General features: G+C 44.6%; 1 protein-coding gene across 1 annotated transcript in view; it reads left to right on the forward strand.

Moving 5' to 3' along the window:
- The window catches only part of GUCY2C (guanylate cyclase 2C), a 576,500-nt gene that overhangs the window by 131,366 nt on the left and 422,934 nt on the right, over positions 1-22,200 (forward strand). Inside the window, exons 8-9 of the mRNA XM_044302403.1 lie at positions 1,730-1,853; positions 2,547-2,632. Coding sequence (XP_044158338.1) covers positions 1,730-1,853; positions 2,547-2,632 — 210 coding nt within the window. The remainder of the gene's footprint in view (positions 1-1,729; positions 1,854-2,546; positions 2,633-22,200) is intronic.

Consider the following 22,200-nt stretch of genomic DNA (forward strand, 5'->3'; position numbering starts at 1 on the left):
AATATACAGCACCTCACAGTATACAGCACCCCAAACTATACAGTATACAGCACCTCACAGTATACACCACCCCACAGTATACAGTAGAGCAGTATAGCACTCCACAATATACAGCACCCCACAGTATACAGCACCTCACGGTATACAGCCCCCAAACTATACAGAATACAGCACCTTGCAGTATACAGCACCCCACAGTATACAGTAGAGCAGTATAGCACCCCACAATATACAGCACCCCATAGTATACAGTAGAGCAGTATAGCACCCCACAGTATACAACACCCCACAGTATATACTAGAGCAGTATAGCACCCCACAGTATACAGCACCCCAAAGTATACAGTAGAGCAGTATAGCACACCACAGTATACAGCCCCCACAGTATACAGCACCTCACAATACAGCACCTCACAATATATTGCCACAGTATACAGCACCCCACCGTATACAGTACCCCACAGTGTACAACACCACACAGTATATACTAGAGCAGTATAGCACCCACAGTATACAGCACCCCAAAGTTTACAGTAGTGCAGTATAGCACACCACAATATACAGCACCCCACAGTATACAGTAGAGCAGTATAGCACCCCACAGTATACAACACCCCACAGTATACAGTACCCCACAGTATATACTAGAGCAGTATAGCACCCCACAGTATACAGCACCCCAAAGTATACAGTAGAGCAGTATAGCACACCACAGTATACAGCCCCCACAGTATACAGCACCTCACAATACAGCACCTCACAATATATAGCCACAGTATACAGCACCCACCGTATACAGTACCCCACAGTATACAACACCCCACAGTATACAGTAAAGTAGTATAGCACCCTACAGTATACAGCACCACACAGTATACAGTAGAGCAGTATCGCACACCGCAGTATACAGCCACCCACAGTATACAGCACCCAACAATATACAGCCCCCAGAGTATACAGCCCCCCACAGTATACAGTAGAGCAGTATAGCACACCACAGTATACAGCCCGCCACAGTATACAGCACCCCACAGTATACAGAACCGAACAGTATACTGCCCCCCCCCCACAATATACAGCACCCCACACTATACAGTAGTTTACAGTATATTAGCATAACAGCCCCTATCACCTTTTCCTGATGTAATCTTCACAAAAAACTCCACAGTTAAGGCAAACTTCTCCTGCAGCAACACTCCTGGTAGAAAGAAAGGACCTTTGATTACCTCATAGCCATGTGACCAGTAATATTGCTAGGTTACTGGTCACATGGTGATGATGTCATCTAAGATCCTTTCTCCTAAGAGAATTACAGCTCTCACAGTTTGCTGCCTGGAGTGGGCATGGCAGCGCCCCCCTGTGTAGCTGACAGCCTTACACCTAGGGCAGTGGCCAGCAGGACTCAAGAAGCAGCTGCTTTGGGCCCCCCAGGAGCAACTGGCCCCAGTGCAGCTGCCTCTTTTACCCCTTCCTAAAGACGGACCTGGAGCTGTGCACCTTATATTTACATATTTGATAGATATAGCTGTGTAATGCAATGATTATTTTTGGACTACATTTATACTGTTATATCCTCTTGTTTTTAGATAACTTGGTTATCTTAATGGTTCTACAATATAGATTTGAAATATGTGGATTTTAAAATACAGCATTAGGAGTTAAAAGTTTAGGGGAAACTTGTCAACTGTTAAAGTATATATTAATTGTATTTTTTATCAATATATTTTAGTTAAAAGATGATTATGCTGCTGGATACTTGGATGGGGTTCTACTGTTTGGACATGCATTAAAAAGCATTAAAAATCAAAGTCAAGTCGATTTTCTCCACCTGTTTAGTAACGTTTCCATCCAAGGTTAGTTTACATAACGGTGCAGCTATGTGAACGGAGATATACATTACAAATTTACAATCATTTATGCCTCTCCTCTTGAAAAAAGGCATGAGTATGATGATCTAAATAAAAAAATTGCAATACATGCACCACCAGCAAATAATTACACATAACACATATACTATAGAGGTATACTTTGTACCAAGAAAGGAATAGGGTCCCAAAATAACAAAACAGGGAAACCTTTCCCAAAGGTCTTTGGTGAAAGGTTTTCCTGCTTTGTAGGATAGATAGATAGAAAAAATGGGGGGGGAGGGAAGATATTTTTCAAATTGGTGTAGAATTTGCTTAGTTGGCGACAGCAACCAATCAGAATCCACCTTTCATTTTTCATAGCTCCTTTGGAAAAATCATGGTGGAATGTGATGATTGGTTGCTATGGGCAACTAAGCCAGTTCTACTTTAGACCACTTTGGTAAATTTCCCCATGGAGTCATACTATGGCTGTCTGCAAGTGGCCTATCAAGAAAATGTTAGAAGGACAAGTCAAATCTGCACTAGGTGGGCATAAATCCACAGCTCCACTGCTCAATTAAATGTTTAGTGTACTCCACATATTTAGAAAGCAAATGACTTGAATATTACAAATGGAACATGAAAACTGTGAATGCAAATAAAAAATATAAACTTACTCTAAGAATTTTTCATGAATAGGTTCTTCAGGTGAAATAATACTGGATGAAATGGGTGATCGAGATGTAAATCTAACTCTATTGTACAGCTCAGTGACAACCAATAATGTAAGTAAAATACAGTTTTAACTGGGGTATGCATGCATGGAATAAACCACACTGACACCAGGCAAAGGTCAAAGCAGTTCTCATTTATTACAGGAAGTTAAGCAGTTTATAAGTACATCAGAGGGGGCATCCCCCCTGAGGCTCATGGCATTGTTCCATTGGCTAGAATACAAAAACAAGAAAAGAGATAACACTTGGCATCTGCGCATTGTGTATTATTTTACTAACCTGCAAATTATGTAAACATCTAGGTGCCAGCACCATATTGTAATGGATTCACATTAATGTCATGACATCCTCAACACTGATCAAGAATGATATCCACATCTCTATCAGCCCCCCCTTTGAAGCCATTCCAATTGTCCGGACGCTGTCCCTAATCTAAGTAGGTTCTGCAATCTGTTCCATTGTACCTGTTGGTTGTTTCACCACTTTGGAGACAACCTATGCCTATTGGATAGATTCCCTCGTAATGGACCTATACAAGGGGAAGTCAGATTCTCACCTATCCCTAATACAGAATATATGGGGGCAATGCTGAGTGGTGGATGCTTATTTGGGTTTCAGTCTTCAACTTCTCGATTATTATGAACATAAAAACTATTAATACTGAGAATCTTTGGGCAATACTAACCATGGGTCACTGGGCTGGAAGTATCGGACTGCAACAGCTTTGTTCTTCCTTTTACACAACTTTTTCATGGCCCAGAAACCTATTTTTACTATCTCATTTGAAATACATATTCTTTGAGTCAGGATCACCAGTCACACAAGGGGCAACAAGAAACACCATCGTTTCAAGTATCCAGACTCAACATTTTCTTGCAATGACTCGCGTAGATCCACTTAGGCTTTCCTTTGAGTTTCACTGATGTGCTTGCCTTGTGGTCTACAACACTTGGACTGGACCATCAAAACAGGGTTTGAGGACTCTTCTAATATGTCTTTTTACCAACACCCAATCCCAAGTACCAAGTGCGTTCCTGGTACTTTATCAGGATCTGGACGTGATTCAAAAACTCAAGAATGTATTTTAGTCAATGCTTGTGCAAACTGATCACATGATCAGACAACCATGTTGTATCTGGAGCTGCTGTGGGAAATACTGTCCTAGGGGCTGACCCAAAAAGGACCTTACTAAAAAGAAGGCGGCCAGCAGGCATTCTGTTCATGGCGTACCAGTCTCTGCCATGGCTTTTTGAAACTTTAAGAGTACTTTCACATTTGCGGCAAAGGATTCCGGCAGGCAGTTCGTCGCCGGAACTGCCCGCCAGATCCAGCAATAAGAACGCAAACTGATGGCATTTGTCAGACAGATCAGGATCCTGCATTGAGATGCAGGATCCGTCTCTCCGGTGTCATCTGGAAAAATGGATCCAGCAAAAAAAACAGACCTCTTAACTAGGACCATCTCTCCCCCACTCCCCCAACAGGGTCTCCAGCACAAAAAATTAAAATCCCAAGGGGGAAAACATGTTTCAGTCAACAGTCCTATCTAACCAATCAGTTGCCACACCTGGAGTGTCAAAAAAAAGTACTGTTTCTTAATTTGGCTGGGTACAAAAAAGAATACTTAATGTCCTTGCTCTGAAGACATTATTTACATCCTGAAAGGTACGTCTCTTATCTTGAACTTCTTTTGAAAAGTCTGGAAAAAAAAAACGTTTACACCCATTGTAGAAAATCGGAGATACATCTTGTGCACATCTTAGGATCATGTCTCTATCACAGGCTGCAAGCATCTTAATTATTACAGTTCTTGGTGGCTTCCCTGGAATCGATTTACCACCGGGAATTCGATGAGCCCTTTCAATTAGAAACAGAAGGTGAAAAATATTCCTTGCCGAAGTTATCAAAAATTATAGATTGTAATGTTCCTATCAAAAAATAGTTTTTCATCAGGGCTTTCTATTAGACCCAAGATTCGTACATTGCATCTTCTTGACCCATCCTCTAGGTCCACTGTTTTTTTTTATCAGGTAGTTATAGTCTTGTTTTACTGTACTGTTCTCAGCCTTTAACATTTTCACTTCTTGTTCCAATTTGTTCACTGTAATTTCCAATTTCTTAGTTCTATCACAAATCTTTGTCATATCATCTTTTATAATAAGTATATCTGTCTATACTGACCCCAGTTGTACAGAAATGTTTTCTATCGCTGTTCCATTATTTTTAACAATCAGTAAAATCTCCTCTAATGGAGAGGGGCCCTTTTTTTTCCTGCTTCTCCCCATCTCCGTTATCCGGGTCTCCCTCGTGTGGATCCTCTGATCTAAACTCAGAGCTATAGTTTTTTTTTTGCTTCAATATCTTGCTTCCCCTTTTGACCAGACCTGGTGTTTAAGTTCAGTGACCTTAAGAGTTGATCAATTTTAGCAGATTCTATTTGTTTCTGCCCTGGCTTGAACAGCGTCAAGTCTGTTGAACGTCTATTCTGTTTAGGAGCCAATTTTCCTCCCTTTTTTTTTTTTTATTTAACTTCTTCTCCACCCCCATTTTTTTCCCTCCTTTTTTAAATTTTTAGTTTTTTTTCCCTTTCCTCCCTTTTCGGGTACTTTTTTTTATTTTTTTCTCCCTTTTTCCCTTTTCTCCCCCTCTATTTCTCTTTTTCTTTCTCTATTTTATGTACACTGATAGTTAACAGTTAATTAAAGGGTGGAAATTTTTTTAAAAAAAATACTATTAACTCAGGGGGGTGAAAAACAAAGGGGAGCACAAAGTCCAGCAGCCAAAGTAAAAAAGATACCAATCCAGACAAGGGAGGGTGACACAGATCGATCACACCAAACCCAGGTCTTCAAATTCTGGCTCCAATCTTCAGGGGACCTCGGACCAACAAAGACAAAAGTTCCAAACCTAATGTCCAGGCAGAGGGGTCCAGAAGATCCAGACGGAATAGTCCATCCAACCAGAGGGAGAGAGCCGGGCAGAACAACAACAAGGAGTAGAGACACCGACCACCGAACAAGAGGCGAGAGCAGGAGGCAAGAAGGAGGCACAGCCACAGACAAGGGGAGCCCGTCGCCACAGCAGATGGATCCGGGGGGGGGGGGGGCGCCCAATGCACAGCGCCCTCGCCCTCAATGGACCAACTTCAAGCGGCATCCTCACTGCAACTTCAGTATCCAGGAGCCACACATATCCGTGAGGATCTGAGGAAGCCTCAAATCCAGGGGGGGGGGGGGGAGCACCCAACACACAGCGCTCTCACCCCTTCCAGGAGCAACGGAAGCCAACCCAGAGTCCAGGAGACAAACCACGGTATATAGGGGTCAGTGGCTGCTTATTCAGGACCGCGAAGCGAACAAACGCTAAGGACATATTACGGCCAGCGTCACGTCATCGCGTCCTCACTCCTACAACTGAGGCTGGTGAAAATCACTGTTAACCAAGACACCTAACCCTGATAAATAGAGGTCATCAAAATTGTGTTAGACGTATGAAATTTGAGGCCAGATCGGTTTCAGACCATGTCCCTATCTTAGTAGAGCTATGTATGGCAGGGAATTATTTTAAAGTGAAACCTCCATTTAGATTAAATCCCCACTGGCTATTGATAATAGATAGCCACAATCAGATAGAAGAGGAAATCATCTCTTTCTGGGATAGGAATTATGCCTCAGCTAAATCTCAGTATATTTGGGATGCATTTAAAGCATTTATGAGAGGGATCTTTATTAGTACACTTGCAAATTTGAGTAAGCACTATGTGACGAAGGAGAAAGAAACTAGAGGACGTCCTGGGAAGAATGGCTAGGTATGCTAAGGCGAAAAGAGATGAAGATAGAGAGATTATGCAGAGGACAAGCCAGGCTCTCTATGACTTTCTTCTGAATAAGGCACAACAGAAACTGTTCTTTAGAGGACAAAAATATTTTTTGGAGGCAGGTCACCCTGGGAAGATGCTGGCTAGAATAATAGCAAGCCAGGACTCAAAGAAAGAGATTTGTAGTATGCGTACGCCAGATGGTACGATTGTGGAATATCAGGAGGGAATATTGGAAGTATTTATAACATATTTCAGTGAATTGTATGAATCAGAGAGTGTCCTCTCAGAGGCAGAGATTGACTCGCTCGCACTTGGATTCTATCCCCCTTCCGGTTCTTACAGATGGGCAAAAGGAACGATTGGAGATGGATTTGTCTCTCCACGAGATAGAAGATGCAATGAAGGCCTGCTCAGGTAACTCTGCCCCCGGACCGGATGGATTCCCGTACGAGTTCTATCGTAAATACGGGGAGATTGTTTTTCCCCACTTGGGGAGAACAGTCTCTGATTCAATAAAAGAGGGAGTTCTCCCAGAAACATTGATCGAGGCCGTGATAATAGTAATATTAAAGAAGGGTAAGGACCCTAGTGAGCTGGGATCTTATAGACCGATTTCCCTCCTTAACACAGATGTTAAACTTTATTCTAAAATGATGTCTAGTGTTATGACATTAATTGTACATCCAGATCAAAGCGGTTAGACAAGATCCGAGGATATTAGGGTTCGGGGTTTTGGGAATGTAAAACCGCATTTCTTTAGATGCTGATGATGTCTTATTTTATGTCCAACAGACAAAACTTGCTCTCTCAACCATTATGGAAACGATAAACTCTTTTGGCCAAGCCTCGTGTCTGGATGTAAATTGGGATAAAACTATGATTATGCCATTAGATACAACAATGACACCCTTAGATAAATGATCATTTCCCAAGGATAGCCCATTGAACACCTTGAAAATTGTTAATTCTTTTGAGTATCTCGGCATCACAGTCTCCCGTAGGGTGGAAGATTTCATTCCGCTTAACTTGATGCCATTGATAAATAAGTTAATAGATCTCCATATGATATTTTTTTTTACTCTCTTGGAGTCTGATCAATTGATCAACTCCGATAGGGAATTTAGATTAGCCAGGAATCTTTTTGTGAAGTCATGGCAGGCTATTAAATTATGGTGTGGAGTGAAAGGTTCACTAGGTTGCACTCCTTTATGGTATAATCACCACTTTAAAACTTTAGATACACTAGTTAAGGAACAATATTGGCAAAAAAGTAATATTGTATATTTGACACAGGTAGTAAGTAATGGAGATATTATTTCATATGTAGAATTAGCACAAAGAAAAAAAAAGAACAGAGATTATTATGGTTTCAGTATTTACAGTTAAGATTGGCACTTTTGAGTATACAGGAGAAAAATAGGCTTCAAATAGACACTTTGACACAATTTAAAGAAAAATGTAGTTAATGTTATTTTTATATAACGTGTATTGCCGGATGATTAATAAAAAAACGTGTTTCGATATATACATTCTTAACCACCTCAGCCCCCCTAGCTTAAACACCCTTAATGACCAGACCACTTTTTACAATTCTGCACTACACTACTTTCACGGTCATACAACTTACCACCCAAATGAATTTTACCTCCTTTTATTCTCACTAATAGAGCTTTCATTTGGTGGTATTTCATTGCTGCTGACATTTTTACTTTTTTGCTATTAATCAAAATTTACTGTTTTTTTGCCAAAAAATAACATTTTTCACTTTCTGTCGTAAAATTTTTCAAATAAAACTACATTTCTATATAAATTTTTATCTAAATGTATTGTTCTACATGTCTTTGACAAAGAAAAAGCAATAAGTGCATATTTATTGGTTTGCGCAAAAGTTATAGCGTTTACAAACTATGGTACTAAAATGTGAATTTCCGCATTTTGAAGCAGTTCTGACTTTCTGAGCACCTGTCATGTTTCCTGAGGTTCTACAATGCCCAGACAGTAGAAACACCCCTGTCACGGACGGTGTACAGAAAACAAGACAATGCAACATGCATATATGACTCACTGGATCCAAAGCTAAGGAACCAAAAGGGAGACCCCTGCACAAGACCTGGCACTTTTCCTGGCTGCTCAGCCTATTCAAAAATCCCAAAGGTGGATGGTTGCATATCCACGTACCTTGACTATATAACACCTGAACACCCTACAATAGTGAGGGGACACGACCACCGGCTCCCTACACCAGACACGGAGGGAGTCAGGGTCACCTGGGATCCAGCAAACAGAAAATAACAGATAAATGTACAGCACTTAACTTAGTAGCAGACTGGGAAATAGGATCAGCATGCACACACACTCCAGGAAGAAGTATAAGCCGCCCAGTAAAGCATTATGGGGAGGAATTTAAAGGGAAGCAATCAGTCCAACTACATGACAGCTGAGAGAGGCTAACGAGATGAGGAATTGAATACCACAACAAAGAAAACTCAAGGAGGAGGTTCTGAAAGGCCTCTGTCAGAGCTTCTCAGCTGTCTGGTTGTGACAACCCCTCAAATGACCCCATTTCGGAAAGTAGACACCCTAAGGTATTCGCTGATGGGCATAGTGAGTTCATGGAAGTTTTTATTTTTTGTCACAAGTTAGCGGAGAATTATGATTTTTTTTTTCTTACAAAGTCTCATATTCCACTAACTTGTGACAAAAAATAAAAACTTCCATAAACTCACTATGCCCATCATGAAATACCTTGGGGTGTCTTCTTTCCAAAATGGGGTCACTTGTGGGGTAGTTATACTGCCTTGGCATTTTAGGGGCCCTAATGTGTGAGAAGTAGTTTGAAATCCAAAATGTGTAAAAAATGCCCTGTGAAATCCTAAAGGTGCTTTTAGAATTTGTGCCCCTTTGCCCACCTAGGCTGCAAAAAAGTGTCACACATGTGGTATCGCCGTACTCAGGAGAAGTTGGGCAACGTGTTTTGGGGTGTATTTTTACATATACCCATGCTGGGTGAGAGAAATATCTCTAAAAGTCAACTTTTCACATTTTTTTTTATACAAAGTTGTCATTTTAGAGAGATATTTCGCTCATCCAGCATGGGTATATGTAAAAAAACACCCCAAAACACATTGCCCAACTTCTCCTGAGTATGGCGTTACCACATGTGTGAAATTTTTTTGCAGCCTAGGTGGGCAAAGGGGCACAAATTCTAAAAAGCACCTTTAGGATTTCACAGGGCATTTTTTACACATTTGGATTTCAAACTACTTCTCACGCATTAGGGCCCCTAAAATGCCAGGACAGTATAACTACCCCACAAGTGACCCCATTTTGGAAAGAAGACATCCTAAGGTATTCGCTGATGGGCATAGTGAGTTCATAGAAGTTTTTTATATTTTGTCACAAGTTGCCCAACTTCTCCTGAGTACGGCGATACCACATGTGTGACACTTTTTTGCAGCCTAGGTGCGCAAAGGGGCACAAATTTATTTTAGGAGGGCATTTTTTAGACTTCTTCTCACGCTTTAGGGACCCTAAAATGCCAGGGCAGAATATATACCTCACATGTGACCCCATTTTGGAAAGAAGACACCCCAAGGTATTTCGTGATGGGCATAGTGAGTTCATGGAAGTTTTTATTTTTTGTCACAAGTTAGTGGAATATGAGACTTTGTAAGAAAAAAAACAAAACAAAAAAAAACATAATTTTCCGCTAACTTGTGACAAAAAATAGAAACTTCTATGAACTCACTATGCCCATCAGCAAAGACGTTAGGGTGTCTTCTTTCCAAAATGGGGTCATTTGCAGGGTGTTTGTACTGCCCTGGCATTTGAGGGTCTCCACAATCATTACATGTATGGCCAGCATTAGGAGTTTCTGCTATTTTCCTTAGGCCTCATGCACATGACCGTTGTGTGCATCTGTGTCCGTTGTTCCGTTTTCTGTGATTTTCTGCTGACCCATTGACTTTCAATGGGTCCATTGAAAACGTGGAAAATGCACTGTTGTTCATCCGCGTCCGTGATCCGTGTTTCCTGTCCATCAAAAAAATATGACCTATTCAAAAATATGACCTTTTTCAGATCTAAGTTTTCACTTCGTGAAAAATCTGATCCGACAGTATATTTTAACACAGAGGCGTTCCCATGGTGATGGGGACGCTTCAAGTTAGAATATACTACGAACTGTGGACATAACTGCCCCCTGCTGCCTGGCAGCACCCGATCTCTTACAAGGGGCTGTGAGCCGCACAATTAACCCCTCAGATGCGGCACCTGAGGGGTTAATTGTGCGTATCATAGCCCCGTGTAAGAGATCAGAGGCTGACAGGCAGCAGGGGGCAGACCCCCCTCCCTCCCCAGTTTTAATTTCATTGGTGGCCAGTGCGGGCCCCCCCCCTCTATTGAATTATTTTCATTGGTGGCCAGTGCAGCCCCCCCGGCCCCTCTCCCTCCCCTTATTGTATTCATTTCATTGGTGGACAGTGTGCGCCCCTCCCCTGGCCCCCCTCCCTCCCTCTATTGTATTAATTTCATTAGTGGCCAGTGTGCGGCCTCCCCCCGGCCCCCCCTCCCTCCCTCTATTGTATTAATTTCATTGGTGGCCAGTGTGCGGCCTCCCCCCTCCCCCCGATCATTGGTGGCTGCGGAGAGTTCCGATCGGAGTCCCAGTTTAATCGCTGGAGCTCCAATCGGTAACCATGGCAACCAGGACGCTACTGCAGTCCTGGTTGCCATGGTTACTTAGCAATATTAGAAGCATCATACTTGCCTGCTGCGCTGTCTGTGACCGGCCGGGAGCTCCTCCTACTGGTAAGTGACAGATCATTAAGCAATGCGCCGTTTGGCTCCGCACGGCCAGGCGGACACCAAAATGACTTTCCTTCATGTCTGTGGATCCTCCAAAATTCAAGGAAGACCCACGGAAGAAAAAACGGACACGGATCACGGAACTACTGAACCCGTTTTTTGCGGACCACAAAAAAAAACGGTCGTGTGCATGAGGCCTTATATTGAGCATACAGGAAATCAGGTAATGAGATTTATTTTTTTCCGTTCAGCCTCTGGGCTTAGAAAAATACTGACAAAACATTGGAACATTCTTCTAAAAGACCCAATTCTGAAGAGTGTCTTACCTCCAGCTCCAGCAGGGCAAACTCAGTAAAATATTATTGCCCCCTCCTGCCCAAATTTTAAACAAGACACTCAGACCTTTAGGGGATTTCCGGTTGACCCACAAAAGAACATGAAAGGAGCTTTCAAATGTCACATTAAAAAGGTGCAAATGTTGTAGTAGGATAATTCATAATAGGAAAGAAATAAACATTGCAGGGTCTGGTGAGAAATGCACCCTTAGACATAAAATTAATTGTGCAACTAGGAATGTGATGCATCTATTAGAATGTCCATGCAAATTACAATATGTCAGTAGGACCACCCAAATACTGAGGGAACGAATGAACAAGCATCATTCAAATATTAACCGTAATATTATGACACACAGCATTTCTAGAAACTTTTATGAACACCATGAGAGTAATTCTTCGCTCCTAAAAGTTACCCCACTGAAATGGGTTCCATCCTCCTATCAGCAACTATCCAGAAAGGAGATGTACTGGATATATCGTCTACGGTAAATAGCCTGTCCCCTTTTGGCCTTAATGAGGCCCTGGAACATACCAACTATTAGTTTTTTAGAAGAAGGTTTGAAAGAAAATATCGAAAAAATAGATATAGTGTTTGTAATGAGCCCCTGCTTGCTCTATTCTGCTCTCATGGCACTCCCTGATGTGACCACAATATCTGCTGGTTCCACCGTTGATGATCTGGCCTCAAACGACCGCTCGTGTCGTTTTAATTCTCACAGAACTAACAGGCTGTATGTGAGTTCAAACTGACAAAATTATTTATTGAATGCATCACATATATTTATATTGACAGTTGGAACACCTCTTTCAATTGGTAAATTGTAACCCCCCCCCCCCCCCCCCTCTGATTGGCTAAGCAAATTAGGTAAGCAGGGATTAGTTCAAGAGCTTGGCTGGGAGGAAGATGGGTGTGGCTATTGTCACAGAGAGATTCAAACCATGACATTACCCCCCCTCCCGGGAAACAGTCCAACAGCCACAGTGGGACCCTCACCGGATCAACTCGAGGATGTTGGAAAAGTAGTCTTAAGATTTCAGGTCTGTTTGCCGGGATAATTCATCCACATTCCCGTTTTGAGGCCGTGGCCGATATTGTATGGTGAAATTGTAGGGTTGCAAAGCCAGGCTCCACCTTAGTAATCGGCCATTCTCTCCCGCCACCCGGTTTAGCCATATCAAGGGATTGTGGTCCGTCATGATGGTAAAAGAGCGTCCATATACGTAGGGCTGCAATTTCTTTAAAGCCCAGACTAAAGCCAAACATTTTTCCATGGCGGCATATCCAACTTCACGGGGTAACAACTTGCGGCTGAGATACGCCACCTGGTGCTCCTTCCTGTCGTAACCAACTTGACTTTGTATGGATCCAGTCCGAACGTGGAGGCGTCTGTATGTACGACAAAGCGTTTGTTAGGATCGGGTGCCGCCAGTATGGGAGCTTGTGTTAGGGTGGTTTTCAACTGTTGAAATGCTGTTTCGCACTCTGGGGACCACAGGACCTGTCTAGGGAGATTCTTTTTAGTCAGGTTCGTCAGTGGTTTGGCTATGTCACTATAGTGGGGTACAAACTTTCTGTAGTACCCGGCTGTCCCTAAAAATGCAAGTACCTGGGCCTTGGTTCTGGGAACCGACCAGTTTAGGATGGTCTTGATTTTTGCAGGTTCCGGCCTCTGCTTCCCACATCCCACTCTATGTCCCAAATATTGTACATCAGACATCCCAATATTACACTTGTCTGGCTTCAGGGTCAGGCCTGCAACTCTGATTCTGTCTAGCACTATGCCCAGGTGTCTGAGATGCTCCTCCCATGTCTGGCTATAGTTTGCGATGTCATCAAGATATGCGCATGCAAAATCCTGCAGACCACCGAGGCGTTGATCCATCATTCGTTGGAAGGTAACCGGAGCATTTTTCATCCCGAATGGCATTACGCGGAACTGGTAAAGGCCAAACGGGGTGATGAAGGGCGACTTTGGAATGGCGTCCGCCTCCAGGGGAATCTGCCAGTAGCCCTTACACAGGTCAATAGTCGTCAGATTATGTCCCTGAGCTATTTTGTCCAACAATTAGTCCACTCGGGGCATGGGGTAGGCGTCTGTCACAGTACAGTCATTCAGACGCCTATAGTCCACACAAAATCGTGTCGTGCCATCCTGTTTTGGGACTAATACTACAGGGGAAGCCCAGAGGCTTGCTGATGGTTCGATCACCCCTAACTCAAGCATCTCCCTAATCTCTGCTCTCATCCCTTCTTGCACAGCTCTGGGAATCCTATAGGCTGATTGTCTCAGGGGCTTCTGCCCGAGGGTCTCCACCTTGTGCACTGCCAAGTGAGTGTTCAGAACATCTTTTTCCTTTCCTGGAGTAATTCCCTGACCTGTTCTTGTTCCTGGGGTCCTAACCCATCTCCTAACTGAACATCTTCCACCCCCCCAGAACGGTTACTGATTGCAGGAAGCTCCAGCATCGGCAGGTATTCAGAGTCCCCGGTGGCAGGAGCGCATATGGCGGCTACTGCCTCAGCCCTCTCTTGATAGGCCTTCATCATATTGATGTGGAATGTCCTCTTAATTCTTGTGTCTGCACAGCTGGCGACCACGTAGGTGGTGTCGCACAGCTGTTTTACCACCTAATAGGGGCCCTGCCAGGAGGCCTGTAATTTATTTTGCTTCAAGGGTTTTAGTACTAGGACCTTCTGTCCAACACAAAAAGTGCGATTCCGAGCAGATCGATCATACCAAACCTTTTGCTGACTCTGGGCTGATTGCATATTCTCATGGACTAGCTCGGTAAGTTCCTGCAGTCGATCCCTGAGTTCCAAGGCATAACTAAGGATGGGGAGGCCTTCAGGATCCTCTCCCCCTTCCCACTGGGCCCTCACCAAGTCTAAGGGTCTCCTAACCCTTCGCCCATACAACAGCTCAAATGGTGAAAACGCTGCGGACTCTTGAGGTACCTCCCTGAAGGGGAACAGTAGGTGGGGAAAATATTTTTCCCAATCCTTCCTACTCTCCACGAAGGCCCAAAGTAGCTGTTTTAGGGTCCCGTTAAATCTCTCACACAGCCCGTTCGTTTGGGGGTGGTAGGGTGCGCTGGGAAGGGTTTTAGAACCATAGAGGCGCCAGAGCTGCTGGGTCAGCTCGGCGGTGAACTGATTTCCTTGATCAGACAATATCTCCTGGGGAAATCCTACCCTAGTAAAACACCCGCAGTAAGGCATCAGCTACCGTGTCAGCCTGGATATTGGATAGGGGAATAGCTTCCGGGTAGCGGGTTGCGTAATCCACCACTGTAAGAATATACTTCTTCCCAGTGGCACTGGGGCAGGCCAGTGGGCCAATAATGTCTACTGCTATCCGGCTAAAGGGTTCCCTAATTATCGGCATGGGGTGCAGAGAGGCTTTTCGATGATCCCTCGCCTTTCCTACCCTCTGGCAAGTCTCACAGGTCCGGCAGTATACTCGTACATTTGCATGTAACCTAGGCCAGAAGAAAGGACGAGACAACCGACTCCGGGTCTTAGCTATCCCTAAATGTCCGGCCAAGGGGATATCGTGAGCCAGCCTCAATAGCTTCTGTCTGTACTTCTGGGGTTTGACTAGATGTTTGTCGGGGCCCTCGCGCTTCCCGTTGCCCACACCTTCAGTGTAACGATAAAGAAGCCCTCCCTCCCACTCTATTCTGTCTTCCCCTAACTCCCCTGGATCCTTGCCCGCCCTGTCCCGATAGCATGCTAAAGTAGGGTCTCTCCGGGTTTCTTGCCCAACGTCGGAAGGAGAATCCCAGGACATGGGGTTGTCAAGTCGGGGTAACGTGGGAGCATTTGGTCTTACCTGGGTCCCCATAGGAGTGGAGTTGACTTGTAGATGGCTTTGTTGTCGGGTGGTCACGGCCATGGCGGTCTCTGGTGAAAATGAAGAAGTCAAATGCCCCAAGTCGTTCCCCAAAAGTACTTCTGTGGGTAACTCACAGAGTATCCCTAGTCGCACTTGTTGCTTCCCTGAGCCCCAATCCAGGTGAACGCTGGCGGTGGATAAACACAGCACCTTGCCCCCTGCTACCCTGACTGCCACAGTCTTGCCGGTTCGGGCCGACTGAGGAACCATGTGAAGCTGAATAAGGGCAATCGTAGCCCTGGAATCACAAAGTCTCTGGGCCGGCTGCCCATTAACCCATACCGCCTGACGATGGTGCTGCCGATTATCTTCAGCTGCGGCCTGGATGGGATCAGCCTCGAACAGCTCACCAAACTCTTCCTGAACATCTAAAGGGTTGGCCTAGTTCTGGAGGCAATAAGTCGCCGACCTGGATAACTGTGCAGTCTCTTGGTACCTCAGGGATCGATTAGGGCAATAACGCTGCAGATGACCCGTCTGATTACATGTATAGCACTTAGTCCCGGTACAAGGTTTTGATCGGGCTAAGGGTCTAGAGGCAGCCCACTAAGATACTGGAGTTGGGCTCGAGGTTGGTACACTGGACCGAGGTAGTGGATAGTGCTGGCCTCCAATGGATCTCCGAGAGTCCAGATATTCATCGGCCAAAGTCGCTGCTTGCTGTACCGTCTGTGGCTGCTTATCCCGCACCCAATCCCGTACTATCGGAGGGGTGTGGTCAAAGAACTGCTCTAAGAGAACTAGCTGGGTGATGTCCTCTATGGTATGAGCATGGCTTCCCTGGAACCAGCCCTTGAGGTTCCGCTGCAGACGATGTGCCCACTCCACGTGGGTTAAGTTACCTTGTTTCCGGGATTCTCAAAACTTAATCTGGCTGGCTTCAGGGGAAATGGCAAATCGGGCTAGCAGGGCTTCTTTTATCCTCCATGGCCCGATACGCATCCGCAGCTTTGCCAGTTAGGTTACTCGCCAGTAAGGCGACCCGATCTTGGGATGGCACTGTAACGGTCACGTCCACACACACACACAGGGGGGAGGATAGTGACCACTGCGCTCCACCCTCACCCCTGGTCCTGCCTACTTGCCTCACGAGTCCTGATGACAGGAGACAACTAGACGGCAGTCCCTTACTTAGGATATGTGCAGGGAAGACAGACAAGACAAAATACGGAACGTGAACGAACCAGGTCAGAACCAAGAGAGCTACTCAGTTAAGGGTTAAGCAAAGAATGGTCAGGAGAAGCCGGGGTCAAATACCAGGAGAGTAGAGAAGTACCAGAGGAGTCCGCAAAGAGTAGTCAGGTGGGAGCCGAGGTCACAATACCAGGACGGATGCGCAGTACAGGAGGAGCAGGGAACAGGATCAGGTGAGTATTCAGAAGTCCAACAAATAGCCAGGAACCTAGAAATTAACAGGCAACCTGTGGCCAGCAGGCTTCCTGTATTTATAGTGGGGAGTGAGGGTCATGTGACGTGGCCAGCATCACATGACTGACAGACCGACCAGTCGAGCACCGAGTGATCAGCTCGGCGCTCAAGGCAGACCAAAGAGCAAAAAAAGCCGCCCTGGGAACGAGGTCAAACACAGATCCTCGCTCCCGAAGCTAAGCAGCAGGTCTGCGGCTGATGTGAGACCGAGTGCGCCTTCGGCACCCCGTTACAGGCACTTTATGTATCTGGCACAGTCTCTCAAAGTCCTGGAGGGACTCTATTTTCTACTCTCCTTCCTTAAATAATTTGAATGTGCGAAAGGGCAACTTACGGACAGGTGCTGTCTCTGATCGCCGTATTTCCGCCATTCTCCACTCATGTTGTCGCTCCAATTCTCTCTCTTGCCGCTCATCCTGCAGCTGGATGTCTCTGATGGCATTCTGTATGGCAGTCTCGGATGGGTTGGCACCATAGAATACCAACCGCTCTCTAACTTGTTGCTGAAACAAGTCTTCTACGGATCGAGGTCCAGCATCACCATCCCTCTGATCCATCTCAGCTAACTCACTGATCAAGGTGGCCTTGTTCTTTGTCCCAGCGATCCCTCCTCGGCTCTCAATTAAATCTTTCAGCGTGTCTTTCCTGCAGGCTGCGTAGCTGGTCATTCCTAGTTGTGATTTGGAGTGTCCCAGTAATTGGAGAGCCAATCCCACTGCTGCCACCAATGTAATGAGCCCCTGCTTGCTCTATTCTGCTCTCACGGCACTCCCTGATGTGACCACAATATCTGCTGGTTCCGCCGTTGATGATCTGGCCGCAAACGACCGCTCATGTTGTTTTAATTCTCACAGAACTAACACCAATCAGGCTGTATGTGAGTTCAAACTGACTAATTCTTTATAAAATGCATCACATATATTTATATTGACAGTTGGAACACCTCTTTCAATTGGTAAATTGTAAAACCCCCTCTGATTGGCTATGCAAATGAGGTAAGCAGGGATTAGTTCAAGAGCTTGGATGGAAGGCAGATGGGTATGGCCATTGTCACAGAGAGATTCAAACCATGACAGTGTTATTCTATCTTTATTTTTTATATAAATATACACGTACAAGCAAATTAATATTATTTTTATGATCAAGGCTAAATTCCAAACATTATACGTAGAATTACAGGTTTATATGTACTTCTTGATATAGATAAAATATATAAAACATACCTAATATATATATATATATATATATATATATATATATATATATATTTAATTTTTTTTTATTTTTTTGCCATAGGTCTTACTTGGATATGGTGTATACGATTTATACCTATATGAATAGGCGTACACCTAGTGATAACCCATTATCTATATATTTTAGATAATATATCTGTTACAATTCTTATCAGCACAATATATATTCTATATGAGTTCTAATCAATTTATGTCCATCTGCAGTTTTAAGTTAATCTGCATTTTTGTGTATATTTATATTTTTGATCATACAATTTTAATCTATCCCTCTTTTATATGTCTTTTTTACCCCCCGTTATCTATTTATTTATAGATGTTCTTATGAAGCCCTTATGGCTCTAGAAATCCCCATTCCCGTTGTCTGTGCTTCTATGCCCGTATGCTACCCACAATATATATTCCTATTCTTTAACCTCTTAAGGACACATGACGTACCAGTACGTCATGAATGGTTCCGATCACCGCCGCACCTGGGGCAAATGCGCCGGGGGGTCCTGTGACCCCCCATGCAGGCGATCGCAGAAAACCGCAGGTCAATTCAGACCTGCGGTTTTCTGCGTTTCCGGGTTATTCGGGTCTCTGAAGACCCGATAAACCGGAACAGGATGGTGATGGTGGTGTGATTTCACTCCACCAATCACCATCCAGCGATCCTGAGTGGTGATGGTGACATCACCACTCAGGATTGCTTTCTGATTGGTCAGTGGGCGGTCCGGCGGCAGATTCAAAAGAGGCAGGCGCTCCTCTCCTCCTCCTTTTGTGTTCCGGAGCCAGAGGAGAGAGGAGCTGCCTGCACGTGTCTGCCGTCGCTGCCAGCACCCCGATCTGTGCCCCCAGGACCCGAACTCTGCCCCCAGCACCCCATCAGGTACATAGGGACAGCATAGGGAAAGTTTGGGTTAGGCCCACCGCTGATCAACTTTGGGCGGTTGATCAGCGGTTTAGAATTTTTTTTTCACATTTTTTGGCCTTTTTTATTTATTTTTTATTTATTTTTTCTGTTAGTTTTAGGGTGAGTTCGTGAACACCCGTGCCCCCACACACACGCACACAAAATAAAGATTTCCACACACGCACATACACACGCAGACACACACTCCCCTATGGCCCGCCGGACGTTCTCGGCCGAGGAGGCATACGCCCAGCTTGCCTCCGACTCCAAGAGTCCCAGTGAGGATAAGAATGACCCAACATTCCTGTTGTCACCCGCATCCTCCTCATCATCTAGCGATGATGATGAGCCCCCAAAGCGGCGGAGACGCCGCCAGGCGGAGCAAGGGGACCGCCATGTTAGGGACCCTGTGGCCCAGCCTAGTACGAGCAGCTCTGGGGCTCGTACTGGTTTCCCGGCCCACCAGTTAAATCCACCGGAGCACCCTGCCGGTGAACTTGTCTGGTGTAGCCCAGAGCGATACGAGCCCGTGATTCCTGATTTTGTAGGCCAATCAGGAATCCAGATTTCCACAGTGGGCTACACTGAATATGACTTTTTTTGTCATTTTTTCAGTGACCCACTGGTAAATCTGATGGTGGAGCAGATGAATCTGTACGCCCAACAGTTCGTCGCTCAACACCCGGGCTCCTTTTTGGCCAGGCCCGGTGGCTGGACGCCGGTCAGTGCAGCCGAAATGAGGACATTTTGGGGCCTCGTGCTGCATATGGGCCTGGTCAAGAAACCCAGTGTCAGGCTGTACTGGAGTGGGGACGTCCTCTACCAGACCCCACTTTACAGTACGGCCATGACACGCTCCCGGTTTGAGACCATCCGGAAATGTCTGCATTATTCCGATAATGCAGCATGTCCCCCCCGAGATGATCCTGCCCATGACCGTCTGTATAAGATACGGCCGGTCATCGATCACTTTGGGGCCAAATTCATGGAGGCCTATGTACCTGGAAGAGAGGTCGCGGTTGATGAGTCTCTCATTGCGTTCAAGGGGAGACTCATTTTCTGCCAGTATGTGCCCTCCAAGCGGGCGAGGTATGGCGTGAAGCTATACAAAATTTGAGAGAGTACCTCAGGGTACACTTACAAATTTCGTATATACGAGGGGCGAGATTCCCGGATTCAACCCCCAGAATGTCCCCCCACTCTGGGTGTTACCGGGAAACTTGTGTGGGACCTTATGTACCCACTGCTGGAAAAGGGTTACCACCTGTACGTGGATAACTTTTATACCAGTATCCCCTTGTTCCAGTCCCTTGCCGCCAGAGCCACGTTCACTTGTGGGACCGTGCGAAAAAAATCAACGCGGCCTCCCTGCCCTCCCCCTCCAGGTACCTATTCCCCAGGGGTAAGACCCGTGCCCTTACCACTGGAGACCTGTTGCTGGTCAGGTATAAGGACAAGAGGGATGTCCTTATGCTGTCCACAATTCATGGTAACGGCATCACCCCTGTCCCTGTGTGAGGTACCGCAGCAACGGTCCTCAAGCCCGATTGTATCGTCGCCTACAATCGGTATATGGGAGGAGTTGATCTCTCTGATGCAAGTCCTCAAGCCATATAACGCCAAGCGCAAAACCCGGGCATGGTACAAAAAAGTTTATATCCCAATTTAGGACTGACATCGGATAAAAAAAAACTGGTTCTCAGACTTGACACCAAAAAGAACTAAAATAATTTATTAAAAGTAGACATATTAGGTATTGCCGCGTCGGTAATAATCTCCTCTATAAAAATACCCCATGACCTAACCGCCCCAGATTAACACGGTCACCTTACATAACAAAAAGTTCCGCTCGTCCCGCCCAAAAAACAATCAGGTGAGAAAAAAAAAAAAAAAATATGACACTTAGACTTTAGAGATACAAAATAATTTTTTTGGTATCAAAGAGTATAATATAGTCTAAAACCTAAATAAAAAGACTTATTAGGTATCGCCGCGTCCGTAAGAATCCTCTATAAAAATACCCCATGATCCAAACCCCCAGATTAACATGGTCCAAAAAAAAATAAAAGGTGCAAAAAAATAATTTTTTTGTCACCAAACATAACAAAAAATTTAATAGCAAGCAATAAAAAAGTCATATAGCCCCCAAAATAGTGCCAAAAAAAACGTCCGCTCGTCCCGCAAAAAATTAGCCCCCATATAAGATAATCGGATAAAAAATAAATAAAAAAATTACACCTAGACTTTAAAGATACCAAAAATTTATTTTTGTATCAAAAAGAATAATAGTCAAAAACCTAAATAATTGTAAAAAAAAAAAGAAAAAAAAAAAAAAGTAGACTTATTGGGTATTGCCGCGTCCATAAGAATCAATTTTTGGCACTTTTTCATTTCAATCCGTTTTTTACGGTAACAAAACAAGGGTTAACAACCAAACAAAAGTTAATATTTATTACCCTGATACTGCAGTTTACAGAAATGCCATATTTGTGGTCGGAAACTGCTGTATCAGTAAAAGGGAGGCCGCAAAAGGAAAGGACCGACATGGTTTCTGGAAGGCCGATTTTGATGGCCTTTTTATTGACACCATGTCCCTTTTGAAGCCCCCCTGATGCCCCCCTAGAGTAAAAACTCCCTAAAAGTGACCCCATCTAAGAAACTACACCCCTCAAGGTATTCAAAACTGATTATACAAACTTTATTAACCCTTTAAGTGTTCAACAGTTAATGGCAAATGGAGATGAAATTTCAGAATTTCAGTTTTTGGTAACCTTGCCTCACAAAAATGTAATATAAAGCAACCAAAAATCATATGTACCCTAAAAATAGTCCCCCAAAAAATGCCACCTTATCCCGTAGTTTCCAAAATAGGGTCACTTTTAGGGAGTTTCTTCTCCAGGGGTGCATCAGGGGGGTTGAAACAGGACACGGTGTAAAAAAAAAATTCTAATTTCATCCCCATTTGCCAATAACTCTTGTGCAACACCTAAAGGGTTAACGACGCATGTAAAATCAGTTTTGAATACCTTGAGGGGTGTACTTTCTGAGATGGGGTCACTTTTAGGGAGTTTCTGCTCTAGGGGTGCATCAGGGGGCTTCAAATGGGACATGGTGTAAATAAACCAGTCCATAAAAATCAGCCTTCCAAAAACCAAACGGCGCACCTTTCACTCTACGCCCCGCTGT

This window comes from Bufo gargarizans, chromosome 7 (assembly GCF_014858855.1).
Source record: "Bufo gargarizans isolate SCDJY-AF-19 chromosome 7, ASM1485885v1, whole genome shotgun sequence".
Lineage (NCBI taxonomy): Eukaryota > Metazoa > Chordata > Amphibia > Anura > Bufonidae > Bufo > Bufo gargarizans.